General features: G+C 38.7%; 1 protein-coding gene across 1 annotated transcript in view; it reads right to left on the bottom strand.

The window, feature by feature from the left end:
- Positions 1–26,234, bottom strand: part of ITGBL1 (integrin subunit beta like 1) — a 213,959-nt gene that overhangs the window by 116,388 nt on the left and 71,337 nt on the right. The window contains exon 3 of the mRNA XM_061132991.1: positions 3,905–4,051. Within this exon, the coding sequence (XP_060988974.1) occupies positions 3,905–4,051 (147 nt within the window). The remainder of the gene's footprint in view (positions 1–3,904; positions 4,052–26,234) is intronic.

Below are 26,234 nucleotides of genomic sequence, written 5' to 3'. Positions count from 1 at the left end.
CTTGAGAATATGTGTGTGAATTTTACTTTTATTAAATTTCATTTTCTTGTTTTTTCCCCCCTGAAAACTATTTTGATTTATAAAAGTTCATTTTGAATCTAATGCTACAATTCATGGGATTGCCTCATCTCTTTTTTTTTTTTTCTAATTATCACCCTTCTTTTTCATTTTCACATTATTCATGCTCTCTTTCAACCATTCACATCTCTATTCATTACATTTTCTCATTGCTTATTATATCACTGGTGAAGTTGTAGGTGCTATAGGAGATAATAAAAGGAATAAAATTAAAACCAAGTAAATCAGAGATCAGGAAGAATGTGCTAGATGATTGATACTTATTACACAATGGATATATGAAACCAGATGACACAAAGACATTTGCAACAGATTTGTGACAAATGCTATAAAGATAGCATGAACCTCAGGCTGGCTCTGTGAAGAAGGAAAGGCACAGTGAAGAAGTAAGTTTTGAGTTGGCACTTGGTATACAGATAGAATTTCAAGAAGAGGAGATGGAGAAAAACCTTGTGATGCTAAAGAAAGAGTCTGAACTAAGGCACAAGGATGAAGAATTAAAGAACAGTGAAGACTCTGACTTGAGTTTGGAGAAAAGTGTCTACTGCAGGCAGAAAGTATGGGATCCAGAATATTGGTCAAGGCTTTTAGAATTCATCTGTTGGAATACCAGGAGCACTTCACGGTTAGGGAGAGAGGTGTACCATCATGAGGATTACGATGCCATCATTGTTTTCAGGGAAGATGAGAAGGCATAGTCTCTGCTCTGAATTCTACAACTCCTCCCTGACGTCCCCCACAGGCTGGCTCCCTGCAATCCACACATCTGAACCATCACTGGGTGACACGGGAAGTTTACAACAGTTCAGAGCCTTCCTGTCTTACTCATCAAGTGGAATTCACAACTGAGGCTCCAAGAAGCGGCATATGGAAGCCCCGGCAGACGCGCCAGACTCGTGTGTTCATGCTGTGTCATCCCGTGGCTCTTTCTTGGTTGCCAGTTAGCTCAGTCTCTAGGATTGGTCTTCTGTCTCATGCTAGATTATTTTAGTTCTGACTTTTCATTCTGCCTAATATAGCTGGCTCTTTCTAGGATGACTCCCTGTCTTGAACACCAGCCTATATCGCTGATGCGATGGTGCAGGAGAGTCTCTTTGCTCTGGCTCAGCTCTGCAGGCTGTGCCTTGCCATTCTGTGCCCCAATGGAGTCGGCTTTTGAGACTCCTTTGGTCCCCAGCTCCATCTCCCTCTCCCCCTGCCCTTCAGTCTTCTTCCCCACTCCATACAGCTCCTCTTCCCTTTCTGCTCCAAGCTGCTTCCTGAAAACCACACTGTGGTATGAGGGGGGAAAGATAAGTAATAACAACTCAGTTGTTGCTGTTGACCTGTTGCTAAGTCATATCCGACTCTTAGCAACACCATCAGTTCAGTTCAGTTCAGTTGCTCAGTCGTGTCCGACTCTTTGCAACCCTAATGGACTGTGGCACGCCAGGCTCCTCTGTCCTTCACTATTTCCCAGCATTTGCTCAAATTCAAGTCCATTGAGTCAGTGATGCCTTCCAATCATTTCATCCTCTGCCGCCCCCTTCTCCTTTTGCCTTCAACATTTCTCAGCACAGGGGTCTTTTCCAGCAAGTTAGCTCTTCCCATATCAGGTGGCCAAAGTGTTAGAGCTTCAGCTTCAGCATCATTCCTTCCAATGAATATTCAGCGTTTATTTCCTCTAGCATTGACTTGTTTGATCTCCTTGTTGTCCAAGGGACTCAGACTAACACAACTTGTGGGCAGTGGTCCTGAATTAGGCTGGTAGAAGTAAACATTAAAGAAAGACATGTGAGGACAAGATCCCCAAAGTAAACATGAAAGGTTAAGAAACTGAGAGGAGAGTAAGAGATAAAAAAGATTGTGCTGTCTGTGAAAATTGTCTAAAGACACATTAAAGGATTCTGAAGATTTATGACAACCAGAAGTAACACTGCCCCTAGACTGGAACAGAGGTGGGGGCAATGCTATAAAAGGCATTGTTGGGTCAGTTGACAAAACTGGAATATGGACAGGTTACATAAAAATACTGTATCCATGTTAGAAAATAGAGGTAAACATATCTTAGAAATGTATTTTATATCTTATCCAACGTGTTTCATCATTTGCTAAAACAATTCTGTAAATTTTCTCCTTTCAGATGTATTGAGATGATGATGTAGTGAATCACACATTTAGATTCCTTAATAGTGAAACACTTTTGGATTCCTAAACTAATCCTTAGGTGGTTAACATGCATTATTAAATTTTTAACAATTATTAAATATCATTAAATTTTTAATAATTATTAAATGTATTATTAAAAAAAAACAGATTTGAAAATCAATCAATCCAAAAATACGACTACAAAGAAACAAAACTGAAATTGATTTTGAAACTTCTTACTACCAAAAGAAGTTTAGAAAGCATGAAGTTGAGAGAGAGGGTGAGTGTGTGTGTGAGTCTGCATGTGTGTGTGTGTGTGTGTTTGGAGGGTAGGTATTGTGAACCAAAGTAAAAAGATTTTACTAAGAAGAAAGAAAAGAAGGAAGTGCTGGTGCAAAGCCAGGAGAAGACAGGAAGTGACCTGACTGTCAGGACTTCCGTCATGGTTCCCGGCTGCACCAGTCACAACTTGCCTTGGAAATAGCCCTGATTACTATGAACAAAACAGCCTACTGCACTGAATCTACACAGAGCAATTCCTCTCAGTCAAGACTGTGGAAAAGTCCCAGCTCTGATTGCAAAGGGAGTCCACCAACCACGGGAACTTCAGGAGGGCAGGTATTCCTGTGTCGTCAAACCCTGGCCTGGAGCAGACAAAGCAAGAACTCATGCCCTCAGATCTACTTAAGAAGGGATGCCCAACCTCCGGATCTAATGCCTGATGATCTGAGATGGAGCTGATGTAATAATAATAAAGTGCACAATAAATCTAATGCACCTGAATCATCCCTAAACTTTCCATCCCACTGTTAGTCCTTGGAAAATTTTTTTCCATGAAACTGGTCCCTGTTGACAAAAAGGTTGGGGACCACTGTGCTGAAGAACTACCCAGAGAACTTTAAAAACCCACTCCAGTTCATATCAGATGCCAAAGAAGTGAAATCAAAGCCTCCAGTGAGGACAGGAGCATTCCCAGGTTCAACCAGGGTTGCAAATATAAACTGACTTTGAGCTTCTATGTGCTCAACTGTCAAAAGAATATTTAAGTCTAGTAACATTGGCTAAACACCATTAAAACCAAAACCATAGTTGTTGAGTTTTATACGATTTGGGTAATTAATTTTAGGAACTCCTCTGTACATTTCTAAGAAAATAGTTTTAAATGACATCTACAAGATAGAAAAATATTTCAGTTAAATAAAACTCTTGCTGTCACTATCTTCTTCAATGGGTTTCACATCCAGGGCATCTGAAACCTCCATCAAATTTGAAAAGTTTAGTTCTGTTTGATGGTAACATATGAATTCAAAGCACCCTTGATCTGTAACAGAGAACAATTAATTCAGTTTATCCAAGTCCTTTTTAAAAGAATTAACCCCCCCCCCCCCAAAAAAAAAAAGAATTAACCCAGCATTTGAAAACATGGCTCACAGTTGACTTAAAATGCTGTCAGGGGTTTTTACTTCAGAAAATATCCTGCTTGAAGCAGGCATGTGGAACAGCTGGAGAGCCTCAGACTTGCCAGTCTCAGCAAGATGACATTTTCCCCAATTGATTTATCTGAATTTCATTTCAAAAAAAAATACACTCAAAAGCAGTCTCACTCCGAGGTTCAACATTTCTCGACGCCTACATATTTCCATTAAGAACCCAACTTTGATGATTTCATTTGAGGATGCTCTGGGGACAGAATTCTTACCTGCATTAGAGCAGATGATGTCTTGAGAATTCTTGCACATTTGGTTACTCTTTTTCTTGGTCAGGTCACAGTTGGTTGGGTACTGGCAAGCGTCACCAAACCATCCTTCATCACATTTGCATCTGCCACAGTCACACTTACCGTGGCCTGAGAATTTAACAACATCTAGTTAGACTTAGATTGTTCTCCAAAGAATCTTAAGAGTGATGCTGGCTCAGGAATGAACCATAATAAATTCAAACACAAGTATATGACAGCAGTTAGTGGGGGAGGGGGGCGGGTAACACTATTTATACTCCATACAATGGACTATGTGGGCTTTATTTCCAAAATTAACTTCGATAACTCATTCTAAAAACATTAACTCATAGAGACATTAGGCTAGATAATTAACCAGAGGTCTAAAAAACACATGATCAGAAAATTTAGCACTAAAAAGTCCACCAGGCACTTGCATATTTAAGACACAAAAACCCAATAAAAATTGTTTCCATTTAGCTGCATTTTATAACACATAAAACCACAAATTCTAAGTAAGGAATCTTAGATAAAATTATACTAAACATTGGCTTTATGTTTATTTGAATTTCATATGTAATAAAATTGTATAGATATATTAAATATACATCTCTATATATTTATAATTTTCCCACTTTGGGATAAGACTAACATGAAAAATAAGTATACATTTTGTTTCTTGATGGGAAAATTTGGTTCAGGAGTCAAAAGGATAAGAGTCATAGCCATCCACCTACATAAAAGTTTCTCAACCTTTCATTCTCTCAAATCAACATTTTGCTGTTTTTATTTTTGCGGTCATTAATTTTATCAAGTCTTGTTTGAAGAAACCAGCTAATGTTTTTACTGACTACATATGAGACAGAAGTGCAAAACACATACAATCCTTTGTCTTTGTCCTCAAGGGATTTACAAACTGCAAAGTCAAGCCTAATATGCAAAGAGGATTGTGTTATGTTCAGCCAGAACTGTTTGCTGGATGTTGTGTGAAGTTGAAGGATGTAGTCGTAGACTACATTTTCTGGACTTCTTTGACCTTTAACTGGGCCTTGAAAGGTGAGCAGAGTTTGAAAGGGTTGCAGGGAGAACGAAGAAGAAGGTGCTAGTCACTCAGTCGTGTCCAACTCTTTGTGACTCCATGGACGGTAGCCCAGCAGGCTCCTCTGTCCATGGAATTCTTCAGGCAAGAACGCTGGAGTGGGTTGTCACTTCCTTCTCCAGGGGATCTTCCCAAGCCAGGGATCGAACCCTGGTCTCCTGCACTGCAGGCAGTTTCTTTACCATCTGAACCACCAGGGAGAGAGTATTTGTATATTATTCAAGATGACAGTGCTATGTCCTAGTGCCTGGAATTCACAGGCCACAGTGGAACAGAATCATTGAGCTGGGGCCAACAGTCACTCGAGATGGCAGCCAAAATCCACATGATGAGGTCCAAGTGGTCAGTCAGAGTGAATGGCTCAAAGGCATGCCATATGGGCATGTCGGGCAGAGCCTGGGTCTCTGATCGGCTCTGACTTTAAAACTCCTGTGCATGTGGCCCAGTCCATGTAAGGGTTTCTCTTCCTGTTGCATTTTTCAAATTAATTATTCTGTTTTACAAACAACACCTTGCCTGCACCCTAACTGCAATTCATTTTATCCAGTGCATGTTACTTTGTCAAGCTGATTGTATCATCTCTCATCCCTGTCTGGTCCCACAAGATACTGTCAATCTCAGCCAACTTGGTATCACTGAGAAGCGTAAGTGATCTCTCCTGCCAACCATCCAGTCTATTTTTATGAACATATTGAGCCAAATTCTTAAAGTGGCTAAACCTCTTTTGGTGAATTAAGAATCTCGGTCACTGTCATGATTCTTTAATAATATTAGTTGTATTAGGTTAAGCAGTGTGAAATAGCCACTTTTAAAATAAATGTATTTATTTTTGATTGGAGAATAAGTGCTTTACAATACTGTGTTGGTTTCTGCCGTACACCAACATGGGTCAGTCACAGGTACACATATGTGCCCTCCCTCTAGAATCTCCCTCTCACCCCACCCCACTCCTCTGGGTTGTCACAGAGCAACAGGTTTGAGCTCCCTGCATCATACAGCAAAGAAACAGCCACTTCTATAAGTTAAATGTCAGCTATTTGTTATGGTTCATCCCAATAACAAAAGCTCCATGCCCACTGTGAAGAAAATAAGAATGATTTAGAAGAAAAGAAAGTATCTAGAAAAAGAATACATCTTTTATATTGGATGGAAGATCTGAAACTCCAAACGAAGGTACATATGACAGAGGTGAGTGATGGTTTGTGGGTCAAAGGTTATAGACATTTTTAAATGGAGGAGATTTGCAAAAATAGAGGAAAAATAAGGAAAATGTACCGAAGATATTAAAAGGCTCATTCATCTCACAATGACTCCATGAAGCATCAGTAGAAGCTATATTTTAAGTGCTTATACCCCGAAGTTATTAGTACATGGAGGTGCAGTTTCAGAAACTTCTTCCATCAAAGGCTCTATGATAAAATAAACATGGAAAGTGACATGCTATATTCTTCTCTTAGCGTGTCATGATATATACCAGCACACTGAAGCCCATCAGAGGTCCTTTCAAGAAAAAGCTATTTAACTTTATTTAGAATACACAATTTTTTTGATTAGCGGGCCCCTTGTCCTCACATCTTACGTTAACATCTCAGGCACACACTGCCAGGTAATGTGATTTCAGCTTTTCCTTAAGCATCCGACTGTAGGCAAAGATGACAGACGAGGGAGGACAGGGTCATCTGCTTTTATGTTTTGTCTGAACTTCATGCCTGGTAGGGTTTTCTTGATTGACTTTCCTCCATTTAGGAAAGCAAATGGGAATAGATTTTTTTTTTTCTTTTTTTACTGTCAAAAATTACCAAGGAATAGCCTATATAACTTTATCAGGAGATAAGTGCACAATGTTTTTAGAAAGAAAAGAATCTTTAAATAAGTTCTACTCTTTGAAAGTGAAAGTGTGACTCAGTCATGTCCAACTCTTTGTGACCCCATGGACGGTGGCTCAGTAGGCTCCTCTGTCCATGGAATTCTCCAGGCAAGAACACTGGAGTGGGTAACCATTTCCTTCTCCAGGGGATCTTCCTGACCCAGGAATCAAACCTGGGTCTCCTGTGTTGCAGGCAGACTCTTCACCGTCTGAGCCACCAGGGAAGATGCTCTTTACTGAAGGTTAAAGAGAACCCTGGCCGACCTCAGGGAATGAGGCTGATCTATTATGGAAGCAAGGTAATCTCCCCTGCAGCGTCAACAACGTGGCTTCGCTGAACATCCCGTTTGGTGAAACACTTTATCCACTGTGTACCCGTCTGCTGCAGCTGTCATGCAACGCACCATAAACTGAGAGGCTTAAGGCAACAAAAATTTCCTCATCCCAGCTCTGGCACCCCCAAACTGACATCAAGGTGCCAACAGTCTGATTCTTTCTAGAGGCTCTACCAGAGACGTTCTCCTGTTCCTGTCTCCCGTCCACTGGTGGCTGCCTGCAGTCCTGGTGCTCCCTGTCTGAGCAAGCTTTCCTTGCTCCGCTTCTGTCTTCATGTGGTTTTTCCCCTGTGTGTCTGTGTCTTCACATCTTTCTCCTTGTAAGTGCACGGGTCACTGGATTTAGAGTCCATCAGACTTCCGGAGGACCTCATCTTAATTACATCTTCCAAGACTGTCTTCCCAAATGTCACATTCAAGGCACCAGGTGGAGGGATTTCACCCATCCTTTAGTGGAGCATAATTTAATCCTCAAGAGTTGCAAGTAATAGATCCTGATTACCCTCTTGCCTACCTAGATGGAATATTAAAACGCAGAGACATCACTTTGTTAATAAAGGTCCATAAAGTTAAAGCTATGGTTTCTGTAACAGTCACATAAGGATGTGAGAGTTGGACCATAAAGAAGGCTGAGCACAGAAGAATTTATCTTTCAAACTGTGGTGTTGGAGAAGACTCTTGAGAGTCCCTTGGATTGCAAGGAGATCAATTCACCAATTTTAATGGAAATGAACCCTGAATAATCATTGCAAGAACTGGTGCTGAAGCTGAAACTCCAATACTTTGGCCACCTAATGCAAAGAGCCGACTCATTGGAAAAGACCCTGATGCTGGGAAAGATTGAAGGCAGGAGGAGAAGGAGACAACAGAGGATGGGATGGTTGGATGGCATCACTGACTCAATGGACATGGGTTTGAGCAAATTCAGGGAGATGGTGAAGGACAGGGAAGCCGGGTGTGCTGCAGTTCAGGGGTTGCAAAGAGTCTGACACGGTTTAGTGACTGAACTGAATTACATATTCACATATAAGATGCGGTCTTTTTATTCCCTCTTGGATGTGAAAATAAATGGCTAGAGCTGAGATCAGCTTCCCCCTCCCCATTTCTACGCCGCAGCAGGAGGGCCTGAGAATTCCCACTGACAGCCTGGCCCAGGTCCACGTGGGCTTGCACAGCTCTGTGAGCCCCTCTCCTCCCCCACTCCTTCCACAATCGAGGTCCCTGACCACCCCCAGTCCCAGGACATCTGCAGCACCCCAGACTAGGGGGGAAGCCACAGCAAGCTCTGGAAGAGAGGTGGAGACCTTTGTGGTAGAAGGGCCTGGTCCCAGTCTCCTTGGGCTAGCGGGGCAGAGGTGGAATGGACTACTATTCAGCTGTGAGAAAGAAGGCAATCCTGCCATTTGGAGCAACAGGAAGGGACCTCCTGATGGCAAAATGCGAAGTGAAATAAGTCAGACGGAGAAAGAGAAATAGTGCCCAATCTCACGTGTACATGGAATCTGAAAATAACGAGCCAAGCAAACAAAGAAGCCAAAATCCAGAGTCATAAAAAAACAGGTTTGTAGCTAACAGGGCGGGGATAGAGAACTGGATGAAGGTGGTCAAAAGGTACAAAACTCCAGTTTTACGATAAATAAGTACTAGTATGTCATGTACAATATGATGACCATAGTTAATATACATTGGGCTTCCCTGGTGGCTCAGATGGTAAAGAATCTGCCTCCGATGCAGGAGACCCAGGTTCAATCCCTGGGTTGGGAAGATGCCCTGGAGAAGGGAACGGAAACCCCCCTCCAGTATTCTTGCCTAGAGAATCCCCATGGACAGAGGAGCCTGGCAGCTACAGTCCATAGGATTGCAAAGAGTCGGACACGACCGAGTGATTAAGAACACACACACATACTATGAAGCAGCGGTCCCCAACCTTTTATGGCTCTAGATACCGATTTTGTGGAAGACAATTTTTCCACCGACCAGAGCAGGAAATGTTTTCAGGATAATTCAAGCTTGTTACATTTATTGTGCACTTTATTCCTATTATTATTAGATCAGGTCAACTTCAGATTATCAAGCTTTAACTTCTGGAGGTTGGGAACCCTGCTGTGCAGTCTATTCAGAAGTTAAGGGAGTCAATCCTAAGAGTTTTCATGACAAAGAGAAAGAAACATTCTCTTCTTTCTCTGTAGTTCTATGAGATGACAGATGTTAACCAAAGTTATTGTGGCTAGTATTTATAAGTAAATTATTATCCTTCACACTTTAAGCTTACACAATGCCATGTCAGTTGTATCTTAATAAAGTGGAAATAAATCCTGATTATTAATTACTACCCCATCATTACTATTGGAAATAATTTTTCATCTATAGGAGGATAGATGTTAAAAAAGTATTCTCTATGCATGTCAGATACATTGCTAGAGCCATACAGTAACCATGAAATAGACTATTTTAATCTGAGAACTCAGTTGGCCCTGCAAATCTAATTTCTTGTTACTTAGTTGCCAAGTTGTGTCTGACTCTTTGCGACCTCATGGACCATAGCCCCATAGTTTCCTCTTCCATGGGATTTCCCAGGCAAGAATACTGGAGTAGGTTGCCATTTCCTTCTCCAGGAGATCTTCTCAACCCAGGGATCAATCGACCCCTCATCTCCTGCATTAGCAGGCAGATTCTTTACACTGAGCCACTTGGGAAGCCCACAGATCTGCTTGCTTTGGTCAAATAGGTAAACTTCCAAGACCAGCACTGTATCTTAATGTCCAATGGATTCAAACAAGCTCATTTCATAATAGACACACTCAATTTTTCTCCTGTTCTTTCTAAGCCACTATCGTTCTCCCAGCCTCTCTAGGTATGAGAAACGAACAATGCCACATCTAAATTCTAAGAAAAGTATCCCTTGATTAATTTTACAATTATTTCATGGTTTGCAATAGAAATGACTATTTCCAAGACAGGGGCACCAGTCCCTCCCTGTTTCTTTTTTTTTTTTAAAAAAGATTTCTTAGATATTTATTTCCCACTTCTATGTGAAGGATGGAAGGATTCTGTGTAGAAGGGAACTTTGCCCCAGAAATGGAAAGATCGGCTCTCTAGTCTTGCCTGGACACTAATTCACACATGACCTGGATCAGGAAAGTGGAAAAGAGGAGAGGAAAGGAAAACATTATAATAAGTACTGGTTTCTGGGTAGAGTGATAAGTACTTTATACAGGCTAGTCTCTTTGGCTTCCATAAGGAGCCAGTGAGACAGATTCTGTTTCCTTGTTTTACAAATAAGAGGAACAAAGTATAATTAGCTCACTTAGCTGAAAAGTTGTGTTTTTCCTGTTATAATCAACATTATTCATTTAGTTGCAGTCAGTAAACATGAGTGGTCAAAACAGTCCATCCTAAAGGAAATCAACTCTGATTACTCATTGGAAGGACTGCTGCTGAAGCTGAGGCTCCAAGACTTCGGCCACCTGATGTGAAGAACCGACTCATTGGAAAAGACCTTGATGCTGGGAAAGACTGAGGAGAAGAGAAGGGGGTTCAGAGGATGAGCTGGTTGCACGTCATCACTGACTCGATGGACATGAGTTTGAGCAAACTCAGGGAGGTAGTGAAGGACAGGGAAGCCTGGCGTGCTGCAGTTCATGGGGTCACAAAGGGTCAGACACGACTGAGCAACTGAGCAACAAGCAAGAGAGCACCTTTTTGCTCCAGGAAGAGTGGCGTCAGTGAAGACTGGCGGCTGGACGACACCAGTGTAGTCTTTGATGCTTCCTTTTGTAACTCTTTGCTCAGAACTGGATTACTCAACACTTGTTGAAAGAATCCTAACAGCAAAATCATCAGACTTTACTACTGAAAATTAGATAATGCTAAAGCTGGCAGATTAACAAATTCAGGAGTCTAGTTATCTGATTTCTCTAGACCTCACTATGCTGATCCGCAAAGTTAAAAGATTGGACTGAATAACCCCCAAGATTCCTTTCACCTTGAAAACTCCATACTATAGCCTCAGGTATCTTCTTTTTGTTACAATAAACCAAGGCAGCCCCTTCAAACAGTGCATTCAGCATCTTAAATCAGGGGGGTGATGGTGGATATTGTTACCGAATCTATTTGCCACTGACAATACTATGAAACAAAATCCTACTTGTTACTCAAAGCACCCACTAAAATACCATACATTATCCTGATAAGCTTATTTTAAAAGTGATTTGGGTTGAATACTGCTAAAATTGGGGGATTTAACATTAGAATTCTGGTAACCTGAAATAATTATAAATTGTAAAACATAAAATATAAACTATAGCAAAACAATACACAATGTTTTGGCTGAATCTTGGGTAGTAAATTTCACAAATATATAATTATACACCATATTCAAGCAAGAATTATACAAAGATACTCAGATATAAGCACTAGCTTGGAAATTCAGGAAACCTAGGTGCTCAAATATATTCTGCCATAGTTGGTCTTCTGATCTTCACAGGTGAGTTATTATTCTAACATTTTTGGACTTATTTGTTATTTTTGGTCTGGTAACTTAAACATGTACATAAATACAGTATTTCTCAAGGGATGCAAGGTATGTATCTTTAAAGTGAAATTTGCTCAGTTGGGTCTGACTCTTTGCCACCCCATGGACAATACAGTTGATGGAATTCTCCAGGCCAGAATACTGGAGTGGGTAGTCGTTCCCTGCTCCAGGGGATCTTCCCAACCCAGGGATCAAATCCAGGTCTCCCGCATTGCAGGCAGATTCCTTACCATCTGAGCCACCAGGGAAGCCCAAGAATACTGGAGTGGGTAGCCTATCCCTTCTCCAGGGGATCTTCCCAACTCAGGAATCAAACCAGGGTCTCCTGCATTGCAGGCGGTTTCTTTATCAGGTGAGCGAACAGGGAAGCCCGTGTCTTTAACAGGGAATGATTAGAACTGTCTTCCCTGCTCTGCTTCATCCACATTTCTCAAGAAGCTGGTGTTCCCACCCAACCCCATCATTAGAGGATGTACTCTTATTTCTCAGACGTCTTGAGAAGGGAAAGAGAAAGAAAGATTACTGGACCAGATGATAGAAACTTTCAGTTCTCTATTCTTCTAGCTCCAGTTCTAAGAGATTTTTCATCAGAAACATTTACCAAGATTTCCTCATTTTCTTCTGTAATTAAAAAAAAAAAAAAATGTACCCTCAGTTCCTTTAGTTTCTTCCTTGGCTTGTTGTTCTGTGTAGGGGTATTTTATTCAAGAGCGTCTCTTCATCCCAAATCCTCCAAATGATAGATGCCACTCAAGTCTTGTGAGTTGTCCAGTTGAGTCCAGCTCTTTGCGACCCCATGGACTGTAGCCTGCCAGGCTCCTCTGTCCATGGAATTTTCCAGGCATGAATACTGGAGTGGGTTGCCATTTCTCACTATCCAGCAACAGTATTTCTTAGTTGATGGAAATGAACTTAATCAAACTGGAATCTAAGAATCTCAGAACACTGTAACCAGACTAGGAAACCGGGAATGAGTGACATCTCCCCAGTTTTACTAGGAACAAAATGAAGCTCCACGCTCACCATCATCCACCTCCTTCTCATTTAGATAAAGATATGTGTCAAGGAATTGGGCCAATGGAGATATGTATATATGGATCTCAATGGAGCTACATATACGTATATATGTATATCTAGGTGAAACAGCTGTGAACGGGCAAGCACGTAACACAGGCCATGTATATGTACATACATACATGTTCGTATATGTCTATATATATACTCTTGGGGAGCTCACTCATGTATAACTCATTCACTTTGCTCTATGGCAGAAACTAATGCAATATTGTAAATCAACTGCCTGCCAATAAAAATAAATCTTAAAAAGTCCATAGGAAAAAAATCTGATAGAAATCCCCCATATAACAAAGCACACTGCCTGGGCAGTCATTGGGAAACAGATAAAATGATTCTCCATGACTTATCTTTCTAATCATTCTGCCTAGGAATCCTCCACTCCCCAAACCCTATTTTCTAGAAAATAAAACTACTTTATTTGTTTGAAAAGAATACCGGGCTTCTCCTGTTGCCCCTGTTGCACTAAATTCCAGTGGCTTGTGGGCAGGTTCCCCTACAGAGCTTCTAAAATACCCCGAAGTGGACACTACCAAAATCGTGGACTTTTAATAATCCACCTTTTAAAAAAATCTATTTTTTAAAAAATACCTCTCCTATTGCTCCTTAAAGAAGTCTGCAATGGCTGAAAAAAAGCTAGGATCACCTCAAGGTCTTCAAGCATTACGATCAAGAGATTCTGGAGGTATTTTATCCTCAACCAACTAGACAGGAGCGGATGGTAACAATTTATTATTTTACTTCCTTCTCACTTACTTCAAAAATTAATAAACATTTATATGTTCAGTCCAACTTTAATGTAAATCCTCTAATAGCAAGGACTTTTCTATTAATTCAATAACTCCCTAGGGTACCTCTCCTCTAAGCTGTTCATAAAAGCAGGTACTGAATAAAAGTTGTTGACAGTTTGGTTCACTTGATTGGAAATAAAATGAAACTACTCTCTTGAAAGCAAGTAAAGCACTTTAAGTCAAGAAACTTTCTACAATACAAAGATCAGTCAGCAGAAAAAAATACTTATCAGTAGTTGGCATGGAGACTAAATTGAGCTCATTACTATTCATTTTTAAAACTTTTTAGGAACTCAAGAAGTCATTTAGAAAATTGGAAAAAAAGCAACTCATGGACAAGGTAAAAAAAATTTTTTAAATGAGCTGTCACTGTTGGCTCCCTTAAAAAAAAACTTAAAATCTAGATCAGTAGACAGAAAAATTAAATTGGAAATAAAAGCAGAGGGCAAAGGTGTTTTTTAGGATATAAGACTCTGTCACACTGCTCTGACATCCCTACTCATTTCAGGAGGAATAAAAACTAGACACAGTTCATTCACAAGTAGCTCTTATAGAAACCATACGTATTGGAAAAGGAGAGGCAAACTTTATTGGGGATGTATGTTCAGAGGATTGAAAAGAAAGGACATTGGCTTGGACACAACACTTGCTTGGCCGATGGGATGCTGGCAGATCTTTATGCAGAGGCTTGAAATATGCTTTGCACAGCTAGGCTTGACTTCTCTTTTTATCATCAATTGACAAGACTTGTGGAGCAGATCTGAACCAAACGTGTGACTAGTTTATGTCAACCAACTCCCACCCAAAGGTTTCCCACGTGACTCAGTGGTAAAGAATTCATCTGCTGATGCAGGCGTTGCAGGAGACGCAGGTTCAATCCCTGTATGGGGAAAGATCCCCTGGAGAAGGGACTAGCAATCTGCTCTAGTATTCTGCCTAGCAAATCCCATGGACTGAGAACCTGGTGGGATACAGTCCATGGAGTCGCAAAGAGTCAAGCACGACTGAGCTTGCCCTCCACCCGAACCATGAACACATGAGCACAAGTAAACTACTGCTGTTTGAAGTGGAGAAAAAAAAAAAAACAGAAAGAAAGAAAGGAAAGGTTGCCATAATAGCCAGCGTGCTCGCTTGTTTTGAAGCCATTAAAATCAAGGTGTTTTGAGAATGGGAAAAGAGTATGACAACAGTGGTAATAGCCTGAGCTCCAAAGAGAAGGAATATCTTCGCATGAAAACATGAACAGTTTGGGAGCTCCCTCGGTGGATCAGTGGTAAAGAATCCTCCCACCAATGCAGGAGACACGGGTTTGATCCCTGATCTGGGAAGATCCCACCTGCCTGGGAGCAACTAAGCCTGTGCGCCACATATTGGGCCTGGTGCTCAAGAGGCCAGGAGTCACAACTACTGAGCCCATGAGCTGCAACTACTGAAGCTTGCGTGCCCTAGAGCCCATGCTTCGCAGCAAGAGAAACCACGGCGATGAGAAGCCTGTGCACCTTAACTAGAGAACGTGCCCCTCTCGCCACAACTAGAGAAAAGCCTGCATGGCAATGAAAACCCCGCACAGCCAAAAATAATGAATAAATCAATGAAAATTAAAATGAAAAATACAAACAATTCCAAACTTACCAACCCCCAGGATGCACTCTCTGTGACTGAGTCATGCGCTATGTCATTCCTCACTATGAAAAGTTATAGTTATCATCATAATCCATGACAGATAAGTTTCACCTACCATTCAACTTCAAAATATCCCTTTTTAATCATCCTAGATAATGTATCTTGTCTTCCTTTTTTACATTGGTATAGAGATATTTACTCTGGAAAATAGCTTTACCAAACCATACTAGAACGCCTAAAAATAAAAAAGCATGTTAAACTTGTGAATTACAAATCACTTTAATTCGTATTATTTGGTTATCAAAATTACATGAAAAAAACAGAAAACCAGTATTACCATCCTCACCTACTGAAGCAAAAATTCTCAGTTAATGCCTTTAAACAATTCCTCTAAACTTTCAACCAAGCTCTCAAGTCTCCCACTCAGCTTGGGTGCCCCCAAGGGTGAACAGGAATGAAATCCCCCAGCTTTCTGTCCTTTCTCCGTCTTAAGGAACCCTCATTCCCTCTGCCTCCTTCCTGCAGCCCCAGAGGCTGTGTTGAGGTCCATTCCTATCAGGGAGCCTTGATTTCTTTGCCATCTTGTTCATTGGAAGCCCTACTTCCTCTCTCTCCTCTGATCCAACCTCAGCTTCACTGGTAGCACCTTTCTCTTATACCATGAAATTCATGAAGTGTCTCCTGGTCTCTGCTAAAGGTAGTCAACACTCCCTGTATTAAAGCCAAGTCCCTATTCTTTGTCTCTATTCCAAATCAAAGCTCCATTCCTTATTTAAAGCTCCAGGTAGGCAGTTTTCCACTCCCAGTCACCTTTTCTCTACAATCCGATTTCAGTCCCACCATTCTACTGACATCAGAAAATTTAATATGCTTTTTGTTCCTTAATTCAACTGGCATTTAAATCCTTATCTTATTAGTTGTTTCTGAATCCTTTGGCACCTTCCCCTCTTTCCTACCCTGCCTCTTGTCCTTCTCTGCCACCTCAACCTCCTCCATCCTGCCTGAGCACACAGCATCAGTAAAATCCATATTTCCCAGTGTATCTTAGATAATCTAAGGAAAGTAAGAGGAATAAAAAGACACTGGAATATTTATTCTGAAGAGAGTTAATTAAACTTAAGCTCATCATTACACCGCTGAATCACACTAAGTTTTAAGCAAGCTTGAACATGTTAAGTCATGTTTAATTACTTTACTTTTTTCACTGGCATTCAGTGAACAGTTGGAAAATAAGAGGAAAACTCATAACAAGTATCACAGAAAATTTGAAAAGGAATTAAAAGCAGTATTTCCTTTGCTTAGCCAAATATGCAAGCTTCAAGTTAAATAAAGTTAAATCTGCCACATATACTCACTTATCAGTTTTCTTAAAATTAGCAACGAATTTTGTTCTTAGCTTTGATGTTATTTTTCTACCTAAAATATATCTTGGAGAGATTTTGGAAACAACTGTGAAGGCGTATATTAACTCATATCTGTGGAATCTAGACAAACAGTATAGATGATCTTATTTGCAAAGCAGAAATAGAGACACAGAGAACAAACATATGAGTACCAAAGAGGAAGGGGGATGGGAAGAACTGGGAGATTGAGGCTGACACATATGTGTGTGTGTGTGTGTGTGTGTGTGTGTGTACACTATGATATATGATGCTGATATATATATACTGATACTATGTATAAAATAATTATACCTACTGTATGGCACAGGGAATGTTGTTCAGTGCTCTAAATAGGAAGGAAGTCCAAGCAAGAAGGGGATATATGTATCCATATATCTGATTCACTTTGCTGTAGAGTAGAAACTACCATAACATTATAAAGCAACTATACTCCAATAAAAGTTAATAATTAAAAAAAAAAAAAAAAAACGCCTCACAAAGAGACTAGTTACAGGTGCAGGAACACATCTGACACAACCACCCTATGTATTTTTTAAATTAATTTATTTATTTTAATTGGGGGCTAATTACTTTACCATATGTATTTATACTCAAATTCTGTTTCTGAAAACACTGGCTTTCAAACTGAACCCCATTCTTCCTCCTACTGTTAACAAGTAGAGAAATCATAAAGAAAGTAATACCTTTGCTTCTATGTCACACAAAATGGATACACTTTAAAATGGAATATAATCACCTATGCTTTTAATATTTGTTCAGCAAAAAGCATGTCTAATTTCAAGACACTGTAATATTAAATATTCTGTATGGTTATAACATGACAAGGAAAGAAAAATTGCAAAGAAGGGGCTGAGATTTGCTTTTCCTCTATTTGAAACTATTAAGAACAAATTAGCCTGCACCATTTCATGGACTCTGGCAGAAGATGTGAGACTCCGGGTTCAGAGTCTAAGGACTGTATTACTCACATCAATAGCAGTAACTGAAATCTCAATTTAGGTCAGTTACCCAAGCTCCAGTCCCCACAGGACAACACAAGGAAGAGTGGCTGATTCCTACACATGTGGCAGGTTTATGGGAGAGGACCCTCCTGGGTGGGGATCCTGATTCTTATAATATACAGGGAATAAGCATGCCTGTTGAGGCCCTTGGACTGCAAGGAGATCCAACCAGTCCATCCTAAAGAAAATCAACCCTGAATATGCATTGGAAGGACTGATGCTGAAGCTGAAGCCCCAATACTTTGGCCACCTGACGTGAAGAGCCAACTCATTGGAAAAGACCCTAATGCTGGGAAAGACTGAAGTTAAAAGCAGAAGTGGGCAGCAGAGGATGAGATGGCTGGATAGCATCACTGACTCATTGGACATGAATCTGTGAGCAAACTCCGGGAGAGAGTGGAGGATAGGAAAGGCTGCCATGCCACAGTCCATGGAGTCACAAAGAATCGGACACAACTGAGCGAGTGATCAGTAACAAAGCATGCCAGAATCTGTGCCAAAGAAGGGTGCACTATTCTATTACACTAGGTTATAAACAAACCCTCTTTGCTCCAGAAAGAGACACCGGCTGTGTCTTGCAAGACTCTCTGTACAAACATACATGAAAGGATATTCTGGAATGAAAGCAATCAGTGCCTGTGATGACAAAAAGTACAGAAACATAAGAGACCCATGGGGAATTGTCTCCCAACCCCTATTCATGTCAACATCTTAGCCTACAGAGATCTACTTTACTCACACTAACAGAGGCATAATATTCCACTGTATATACACTGCAACCATGTAGCCATCCCTTTTAATGATTTCACTTAACTAGTTTTAATCATTTACCACTGCAAACAATGTTGTCACAGGGGTTCTTCCTTAAACAGGCATATTTAAGCAGAAGTGTGAAAAGATCTGTGGGATAAATTATTACAAGGGAAGTTCAGGGATAAAAGGGCATGCATATCATTAAAAGCTTTGTTTCTAAAATGATACTAAATACACTCCCACAAACAATGTGTGAGGATTCACTTGCCAACACATAACATGGAATATCACCATGTAACCTGAGTTGATCTGAGCATCTAAAATTACATTGGATATTTTTGTTGACATGTGTCAACGACGGATGAGATTCAACATGTTTTCTTTGGTTTACAAATCATTTTTATTTTATAAACAAAATCATTCTTTGTCTCATTTTCTTACAACTTTCTGCTTATATAATTTCCCAACTTTTCTATTGTTGTTGGACATTTTCATGATTTTTATGAGCACTGGATTTTACAAGTTAAAGAATTTAGTCTCTTTTCTGCCATTATATTGCAAATTTTTATGACATCAAATTTGGTAGGCTGCAGTTTGGGTTTATTTTCCTTTTGCAAGAGTTTTAAGAGGAATATTTTTTTATAAGTATCCTCACTATATATCTTTGCTGTGTGAACTTCAGCAAGTTATTTAATCTTTCTAAATATCCCAGAATTCGTGTCTGTAAAATGGGAACAACAGTGGTATTTGTATTATAGTTATTATAAGGATTAAGTCATATGACAACTGTAAAGTGCTTAAGATAGTGACTTTCACATAATAACCATTATGTAAGTATTTATTAAATGCTTAAAATTTTTTTCTCTCTTCTATAATTTTCTCATTGAGTACTTGCATCTTCTCTTTGAGTTCATTGCCGAGAAGCAATTTATTCATTAAAAATAGTCCTTTCTTTTTAATTTTAAACATAAGTTGTTCATAATTTATTTTTAGCTTCACAGTACAGTCTTTCAGATGCTGGCTTGTTATCTGAGTTTTGATTATTATTTCTGTTCTGTATTTCTTATATTATTTTTACAAGTCTCATACTAATTTCTTATTTATTATTCATCACTGAAGAGAGGGATTTTTTTCCCTGGGACAATTATTTCTGAAAGGATAATGTGCAAAGGAATCAGATAAGTGAACTTCTCCGTGAACACTGGTTTGCCCATACATGCAAATATTTTATTATTAATTTCTAAGGTAAAGTTGATGAATTGAATGTTATATAAATATGTAAGTTTAATAGATGTGCCCACAATGTTTTCTAAAATGGCTGTAAATGACTTTCATTTCCACCGAGGACTGTAAGTCAGTTCATTGTTCATGTTTTCTCTTCTGTTTGAAATGCCCTCCCACTCTCAACTGGAAAAGAAATCTTTTCCAGGCTCCACAATACCATGTACATATCTATTACTTCACTAACCCATAATTATCTCTTGATTTGGCTTTCTGCCCTACTAAACGGTTACCTTCTTTAGGACTATGTGTCATCTTAATTTTATATGCTTGGTTCCTATCCAATTTTCTGGCACACAGTAATTGCAAAAAAAAAAGTTTGATAAATATATAGATGATGAAGAAGGCATAAAATTATTGCCCAGGGGCACATTACTGGTAAATAATAAAAGTAGTGATGAATCCAGCATTTTCTTCCTGCAAATCATATTTTTCATACATCCATATAAGTTTCCACATTTACATGAAAATAAATTAAAGGACTCAAGCCTAGGTCAAAAACCTGTTTTATATATTTGAAATTATAATTATCCTTCAAATGACTTGCAAATGACTCTTTTCATTATAATACTAGCAAAATTATGGTGTATGGTTTGCACAGACATTAATAATAAGCTTTAATTCATACGAGATTTTAAAGCTTGGTTCAAATATAGTTTCCATCTATGTAACCAAAGTTTGACATAGGATTAATAAACCCTCCTGCATAATTCTTTCTTTGATTAAGCTGCAACTAACCAACTACAGATAATTATGTCTAAAACTCAACTGCTTCTAATGCAAACACTCTTAGAGAATCCCTTCTTTTCCAGATAAGATTAGACAACATTTAGAGTCCATTCTAAGGTGAAAACACCTGGGAGTTGATTATAGTAATTTAATCAGTTGTGATCCATAAGACAACTTTAATTATCTAGCTGGGAGAGGAGAGGAACATTTTTGTTTTATGTGAAAAATGTGTATGTTTTTAAATGAATAATTTTATTTAATTAGGATTTTTAAATCTAGGAAATTCAGTGAGATTACCAGTGTGCTGTATGTTAACAAAATAAATTGCCCAGTTGTCAAAATTTATACTTTCAACTTAACTTTTGCCAAAGCAACACCACAGACAATAGCATCCTCAAACTGCCACATATTTTCAGTCTGAATGGTCGAACTCAAAGCCCTCCTTTGGGGACTTCCCTGTTGGCCCAGTGGTCAAAATTTTGCCTTTCAATGCAAGGGGTGTAGGTTCGATCCTTGGTCAGGAAACTAAGATCCCACATGACTCAAAGCCAAAAAAAAAGAACATAAACAAAAAATGGAAAATATTGTAACAAATTCAATAAAGGCTTTAAAAATGGTCTTCATCAAAAAAAAAAAATATTTGGGAAAAAAAGAAAGCCTTTCTTTGAAATGTTCTCTATCTCTAAAGACTAAATTGTATATGAAATTATATTAATCTAATTTATTTTACTCATTTAAGATGTATATCCTATTTTAAGTATTGTCTAAATTACTAGGCCAAAACTTGTTTTAGTTCTTGGTGGTCATCAAAAAAAAAAAAAAAAGAGAGAGAGAGAGAGAGAGAAGGTCCTGGAGATCCAATCCTCTGATTACCAAGATATACTTTCTGGCAGTCAGAGCTGAAATAATTTTCCTGTAGTCAGGGCTATAATAATCAACTTGATTAAAATATTATGAATTCACGTATCTCAATAGACTCATCATGAAATGCAGCAAGACTTTGTCACTTTAACATGGTCATCTCTATATGCTCACGGTTCTTATAAAATGTGTGATCACAACCAGGGACAGGAACACTGGACGCCAGAAGAGGTCTAGGAAATAATTTATTGACAATGTAGATCATGTTCACCATAGAAAGAAAAAGGGGTCGACTTCAATACAGAGATAAGCAAAGAAAGACTATGTATTAAACGTTTTTTAAATGCCATTGGCTTTAATGCCTAAATACCATTGGTTTCTTGAATATACACAAGTATCATTGGCCCTCAGTATTTTCAGGGACCAATTATAAACATGTGATTAAAATAAGTTAATCTGACCAGAAATCATCCTCTGTGATAAGGCAATATTTGCTACTGAGATGATCACAGGAAAATTAATAGAGGTCTTGCACCAATTGACCCAAAAACTTTCATAAGGTAAAGTAAAAATGACAGTAAGAAAGGAAGAAATTAACTTTCATTGAGTACTGACTATATGCCAGACCCTATGCTGGGTACTTTATGCTCATCAGCACTAGGTTATTTACCAAACCCTTATGAGTTTAGAATCAGAAAGTCAACATGCAGGCCCAGGAAGAGCGACTGGCTTGTCTCACATCATCAAATCTGATTCAAATCCAGTATCCATGAATTTATGTATCCCACCACACTTCTCAGTTTCAGCACTCACTCTAAATTTTTCCTCCTTGCAACATAACTTTCAGGAACACACCTGCCTCCATGGTTCAGTATTTTAGAATAATGACTTAAGAAAGCATGTTATATAATCTTATTTAGATTGATTATGCTAGAGAAATTGGATGCTGTTTTATGTATTTTCTCTTCTGGAAATTAAATGCTTCTAGAAATTAAAAAAATGCAACATTGTTCTAGTAGTAAGCCTGATTTGGGGGAGAGGAAGGCAGTTAATTTTGCTTTTAGAAGAAATAAGTATAGCCTTGTCTTCTGATTATTTGCCAGTCAGAGTCCTTTTAAATATAGGACCACCAACCTTCCCCAGGTACCCATATTTAAGAACAAGAAAATAAAATAAACTAAGGACCAAATACAAAATGTATGTCAAGAAGCTAAACTAGAAAGCCATAGGAAATATACTTTATATACTTCTTTGCAACAAAAATTAAGCTTATTGTCAATGTCTGATACAGTTCCTCAGGGTAACATGAGAAATGTTCAACTAGAACTTTCAGTACAAAATGATGATGAACAAAGTCTTTGAGTTGGCAAATCTTGCAAGGAAAATGTTTTGGTAACTCTCTCCATCAAAGTTTTCAGGAATGAAATTTTCTTCCGAGAGCTTAAAGACAGCTTGGGACATTTTTTGTTGTTGTTTGTGAAGATAATGACAATTTGTGTCAACTTGATTTCACTTCTAGATTGATCTCAGATTCTTGGGCAAACACTCAACTTATCCTTAAGAAATGACTCTGGACCAAAAGCTTACATTTCCACAGAAACATGTGCCAAGGCAGTCTAGATTCCAGCAAATGAAAGGAAGTTTAGAGAAATTTCTCCGTTCATGATTTTCAGAGGGATTCAAAGATATTTTGAATGAAAATAATAAAAGTTCCAACTAGGCTAGCCTAACCAACATGTCTTTTGAAATTTGACCGTGAAACCTTTCAATGATAAAATTAATAAGCGTGAAATGAGTAGTCAATCTTCAGATGTATTCTTGTCATTCTAGAAGTTTGCTCTAGATGATGGTATTCAGCACTGGCTTAAATTCAGTTGAATGTTGATATTAACATCCAGCCATTGGGAAGAAGGTACTCAATTATCTATTGTTAATATTGCTTAAACAGGATTTTTTAATTTTTCTATTCTAAATAATCCTTGGTTAGTTTAATTACATGCCTTTAAATAACCATGCAATAAAAATTGGACCTAATGTTAGGAGCTAGGACCTAGTGCTTCTAGGTGTCTACTGATAACTATAATCATCTTTATGATAGTGAGAGGCTATTATTTAGACTCATTATTTTGATCAATCTTTTTTACTTTATCACACTAGTGTTATGGAAAACAAAACATTTTGCAAGGTAACAGTTTAAAATTATTATGCATTTGTACATTCTCACTTTATAATTTCATATTCAGAGAAGAATTTCATATTTCAATAGTTTTCCTTCCCTCTTCTTAATCTTATGTGCTAGGAAGTGAAGAGAACTTTATTGGGTGACACAATGCTTAGAAAATCTGCAATAAAGATGCTGTTTATAATCAATCTATGGAGCTTAGATTTTGACAGGAAGACCGATTAATGTGCAACTGGCATCTAAATACATTGACACTGAATTCTAAAAATATAGTCACTCATATTTTGACTCTGCTAAAATATATTTAAGCATCTACTAAGCAGAACAATTGGGAACTTAATTTTTTTTATCCCCTCCCTTGTGAACCTCCCTCCCGTCTCCCTCCCCATCCCACCCCTCTAGGCTGATACAGAGCCCCTGTTTGAGTTTCCTGAGCCCTACAGCAAATCCCCGTTGGCCATCTATTTTACAGACGGCAATGTGAGTTTCCATGGTTCTCTTTCCATACACCTCACCCTCTCCTCTCATCTCCCCATGTCCATTAGTCTATTCTCTAAGTCTGTTTCTCCATTGTTGCCCTGTGAACTTGATTTTCAATTTGTGATGAACAATCACACTACTTGTTAGATAATGTACTGAATATTGATCCTCTCTCTGTATGCTCTTAAAATAGAAATTAACTTCTTAGATAAGTAGAGAATTACTGCAAATTATTTTAGTGCATATTTACTTTTTTGTTTTTTAAAACGCACCTATGAAAGTGAAAAGTCACCCAGTCGTGTCTGACTCTTTGTGACCCCATGGACTGTAGCCCACCAGACTACTCCATCAGTGGAATTTTCTAGGCAAGAGTACTGGAGTGGGTTGCCATTTCCTTCTCCAGGGGATCTTCCCAACCCGGGGATTGAACCCGAGTCTCCCACATTGCAGGCAGACGCTTTACCATCTGAGCCACCAGGGAATCCTTAAAAAGCACTTAATAGTACCAACATCATTTTGTTTTTAATTAACATCTCTTCAAATAAACAGTTTCCTTCTAAGTAATCATTTGGAAATATTAGTTCTTTAAATAGGGTGTATGATCTATTTTAAAAAGTACACATTTGTCTTGACTCTTGGAGAGCAAATTAAAAAGTATGAAACCTTCAAGAAAAGCACAAAATCACCAATAAATTACCTAAATTACTTAATAGATAAGGTAGATTCTCAACAAAACCATGAGGTGAGTGGACATGACACTTTTCCCAGTATCTGTCACTCTTCCAAATTTGTGAAAACTCTCCCAGTGAACTTGACTTCATCAACTATTGTATTTTTGTTTTCTTTAAAGTGTACACCAATGTTCTTTGCAGCACCACCCACAACAGCCAAAGGGCAGAAACAATGTCCATCAGCAGATGAATGGACAAACAAAATGTTGTATATACATACAATAAAATAATAATCAAAAAAAGGAGTGAACATAGGTGACACATGCCATGCTACAACATAGATTGATATGAAAACATTATGCTAAATGAATTAAACACAAAAGGAGAAATATTTTTTCCTTCACTTAAATGAAATATCTGCTAAATTTTATCCCTTCAATGGCTAATTTTATTCCTTTTATTGCTTTAAAACAGCACGATATCTAACCCAGGGAAAATAGTAGGACCTGAATTAGTACTCAAAACCTGAATAAGTGAATAAATATTAATGATAACAAAAAGCTTGAAGAGAAACTTGAAGCTACAAGAAGGAATTTCAGTGCAGTGGTGATAGAACCATGAGAGTCCTACCATCTTAACTTGTAAGGAACTCTTAGTGCTTCCTATTAATATTTAGTGACTTTTTAGTCACATTTTAATTACATGAAATAATACTGAAGACCTCTGATTTGAACCAACTAGCATAATAGTTTCAAAAATCAACAAAGCTCAACTTATAGTTTAAATACTTAACTTGAACTTCATGAACTCAGCCATCGTTTAAAGTTTATCTCACACACCTCCAAAGGTTTTCAAAGTCAACAGGATTGCCTTGCAATATATCTTCCTGGAATGAATTAGAACAGTTCTAACAGTCCTACTGCTTTTAAAAAAAAAAAGGCTCAAGGTACTTTCAGACTGAGACAGCATATTAAAAAGTAAAGACATCACTTTGCTGACAAAGGTTCATATAGTCAAGGCTATGGTTTTTCCAGTAGTCATGTACAGATGTGAGAGTTGGACCATAAAGCAGATGGAGTGCCAAAGAATTGATGCTTTTGGTCTGCGGTGTTGGAGAAGGCTCTTGAGAGTCCCTTGGACTACAAGGAGATCAAACCAGTCCATCCTAAAGGAAATCAGTCCTGAATACTCATTGGAAGGATTGATGCTGAAGCTCCAATACTTTGGCCACCTGATGCGCAGAACCAACTCATTAGAAGAGACCCTGATGCTGGGAAAGATTGAGGGCAGAAGGAGAAGGGGACTACAGAGAATGAGATGGCATCACTGATTCAACGAACATGAGTTTGAGCAAACTCTGAGAGATAGTGAAGGACAGGGAAGCCTGGCATACTGTAGTCCACGGGGTCGCAAAAAGTCAGCCATGACTTTGCGACTGAACAACAACTTTCAAACATGTAAATGTGTAACTTCTATGGAACTTTACTTCCTCTTTGATAGAAGTAGTCAAAAAATTTTGGACAATCCCCTTAAACAGAAACTGCACAAAACACTAGTTATTCATTCATTCAGTCTTTCTATCAACGAACATTCAAGCTAGAGCTGATGGACTCCGGGTCATGGTCCAT

Source organism: Dama dama, chromosome 30 (genome assembly GCF_033118175.1).
Source record: "Dama dama isolate Ldn47 chromosome 30, ASM3311817v1, whole genome shotgun sequence".
Classification (NCBI taxonomy): Eukaryota; Metazoa; Chordata; class Mammalia; order Artiodactyla; family Cervidae; genus Dama; species Dama dama.
Note: the sequence above shows the minus strand (reverse complement) of the source record. Positions and strands in the feature narration are given on the sequence as shown.